Genomic DNA, 3,344 nt, shown 5'->3' on the forward strand with positions numbered 1-3,344 from the left:
CTCACGTGCTCTATTTTGTAACCTTTGGCTAGAAGATCATTGTAAATCTCCTCTTCACTCCACATGTGGTGTAGACCTGGAATCAAATGACGTCAAATCAATCACCCAATTAGCAAATATATCCTCAAGGGAGGGTAAATTTGCTATCAAGACTGTGAATAATTCACTTGTCAAGGTTAATTGTGAAGAAGAGGATGGGTATCGTAAAATGGTATCCGCCCTCAAAGAACATAAAGTCCCGTACTACACGTACGAGAACAAGCAGACTCGGCCGATACGCATGAAATTTAGTGTAGTGTATTAAGCGGGGAACGACATTTGTGACGAGCATTTGCATATGCTTAACACATCTAAAATTCCCTTCAAACACATTTAATTTCAAAATTCGAATCAACATGATTTTAAAAGCACGAATGTCGTTTGAAACTTGATTCGAAATTTAAAACTGAATCTATCTAATTAACGAGTATTAGATAGGTGTGTACTTCAATATCATTTTCGGTGCGGTAGGTATAGGAAGGTATTTGAACAAAAAAAAAAAAAAAATTCCAAACACGCAAACCATAAAGAGTCATTAGTGAAATCTTTGATATTTAACACTTCGATACAAAAAAGCACATAAATAAATAAATTATCTAGACAGAAAAAAAAATCAAGTCCAATCATCGAAAGTGAAACCCATTCGCTTCGGGCAATAAAGTTCACTTTTGATTATTTAGCGAACAACATCATTATTAAGAGTGGTACCATTTTATTCAATACTAAATCTAATGCCCTCTTTGGGCAAGGGCATGGTTAGATGGTTACTTCTGTGGTAAGCGAATGCCATGGTTAGATTGGTTAGTTTAGTGGTAACGATCTTTAAATGCCATGGAGGATGCCCACCATCGGCAAAAAGTTGCACTCGTACATCGACAAAAAAGACAGCATCATTAAGCAGAAAAGAACCCTCCATATGGGGAATTTCCTTTGGGATGGTTCCTTTCTGCTCAATGCTGTTCACATGTGTATGTATTTCGATTGCAAATACCTATTTCAACGGGTTCTGGTGTTCTCTTGATAACCCAGCACCTAAATGGGAAGTATTGTGTTTCTTATCGCCCATCTGATGTGGGACTGAGGGACATACTACGGGGTATTTTACGACACAGAACACATGAGTCTAATGCCACATGAATGTAGTTTGTTTTGAGAAACACGGTCGAGGGTTCACGCATTCCCAAAATTTGTAGAACTTCGAATTTCAAGGTTCGTTTAAGATCGAATTCCACTTGCTAATTTCCCTTGCTAAAGAAATAGCAAAGGTTGAGTGCGAAGGGCATCCACAATGTAGCCGAACCAAATGTCAGCCCAAAGCAATCACCCTAGATAGGGCTGATTGAGAGGCTAACGGAAAACACCGACCCCGTCTGTACACGGTTTTCCCGTGAAGTAGAAGAGTTAAAGTTCGGATTTCAAAGTTCGGTCTTCTCATGTCGCAAATTATATTGATTGTTCAGCAAAGGCAGAGTGTCCACAAATCTCATTCGGTCCTCGTACAGACCGCGCGCCATTTTGAATCCATCATTGGTCATGTGGAGGTACTCGATTCTGTCTGACGCAACTGGGGTCCAGGTGTCACTGGGTACTCTGGAAGGAAAGTCCGTCAAAATGAACTTTAATAAATTGACGTAATTAACGTCACTGTTTAACCACAAGGATGGGTTTTAGTGACGGGGGTTTTACCCTTCATTCGACGACAAGCTACCCGCCTACCGCCTACCCACATCTATCTCACTCAGCCTGAGTCGGGCTGGGAAAAGCCAAAGGCCCTTAGTGAAGATTCTGCTTCACTATAGATTTTGAATCTTCCCTACTCTATTCTCACCTCCAGTGGATATAAGATTGTGTGAATCAAGACCTGGGTGAGAAAAATTTATGAAGAATATTAGGATATGAGGTACACCATAGGGCTGCTTGGAAGAGACTGACAACTCTGACAAGAAACGCCGACCCTATATAAATAGGAAAAGGCTGGGAAGAATGGAATAGAATATACATACCTTGTGTTATCCTGCTGGGATCGGACTGAAAAGTCCCTTTACCCCTGCAGTCTAACCAAGGTCTTTGACATATTTCACGGGCACACAAACACACTCACGGGCAGAAACAGCATTACAGTCACACTCACCAGCACACCTCACTTCAGGAAGGGATGGGGAGAATGGATAAGGAAGAGGATTGGATATAATATTTACCCTGTAGAAGCGAAGCTAGTCCACAAATCCAGCAGTCGATGGGAGAGTTTATGCTCTTCTGGAGTCAGCTCGAAATTGGGTATTATGTCGTTGAAGAAGTACACTATCTCCTCACCATGACTGGGACCTGGAATTGAAAATGAAATCAGAAAGCCTAAGATTTTACTATCAAAATCAAGTTACAAAGGCCAGTTAGCTTGGTTGGTGGCGCGTCTGCCTTGTAAGCGCTAGGCCGCGGATCCCGCCCAGCCTAAGTCAAATCGGGAAAAGCTAGCACGGGATTACCCAGGTGGTCACCCCTCCGGATACCAACCTTGCGCAGAGTTGCTCAACTTTCGTGGTCCATGGGAAATTAGCGCATTCATCGTGCTCTAAAGTCTAACCTTTTCCTGACGAAAAATGGGCCCCTCCTTACCTCTCAAATGAGTGCAGTTTCCAAACATGGTCAGGAGAGTAATACGAGGTGTGATGTCATACAGGTAGAAGTATAGGGGTACTTTCTTGTAGTAGTTGAGGGCAGCTTTGAATGACGGGTGCCCGAAAAGAATATCCGTTCCCAACTGAAACAAAAGACAGGAAAGGTCTGCGAATTGGCTCAATGTTGACTTTTTGTCCTAATTTTCATTAGTTACACAAGGACAGATAATTATACCAATTTGTTCTGCCCAATCAAAGCTAAGATATTTTTGGACTGCTTTCATGTTAACCCAGCACCTAAATTTTGGAGTTTTGTTTCTCGCTCATCTAATGAGGATGGGCTTGGAAAGTTTATCGCAACGAAGTAAAACTAAAGTGAAATGTCGGCTGTTTCCACCTCCTTCTAATTCATTGGTGTGAGAGAAGAAGAGGATGGACTTAGGTTTGTGAGTTTTCTTAGTGTACTTGGTACCTAAAATAAGGTAGATGTGCTTAATTAACAATTGGCAGGTAAAGGATAAGAGGGTGATCTACTAGTGTGCTGGTTGATGGCAGTATCCACTATTGTTAGTATCCTCGAATGTCTCTCCGTATGTAGTCGATAGGATATTGCTGCTTATATATGTACCTTATTGTAGCAATACACCGATGTTATAGCGTAACCTTATGAACCACTCGTATAAAAAAAAG

The 3,344-nt window shown here is 41.5% G+C and overlaps 1 protein-coding gene across 1 annotated transcript; it reads right to left on the reverse strand.

The window, feature by feature from the left end:
* Nucleotides 1-656: 656 nt before the first annotated feature.
* Nucleotides 657-2,851, reverse strand: LOC103519661 (glutactin-like; the record flags this gene model as incomplete). The annotated part of the gene is made up of 3 exons (XM_008484750.2): nt 657-1,629; nt 2,238-2,364; nt 2,653-2,851. Coding segments are annotated over 3 exons (501 nt in total), but the record flags the coding sequence as incomplete, so codon positions are not given.
* Between the last annotated feature and the right edge of the window lie 493 nt (nt 2,852-3,344).

Source organism: Diaphorina citri, unplaced genomic scaffold (genome assembly GCF_000475195.1).
Source record: "Diaphorina citri unplaced genomic scaffold, Diaci psyllid genome assembly version 1.1 scaffold2871, whole genome shotgun sequence".
NCBI classification, from domain to species: Eukaryota; Metazoa; Arthropoda; class Insecta; order Hemiptera; family Psyllidae; genus Diaphorina; species Diaphorina citri.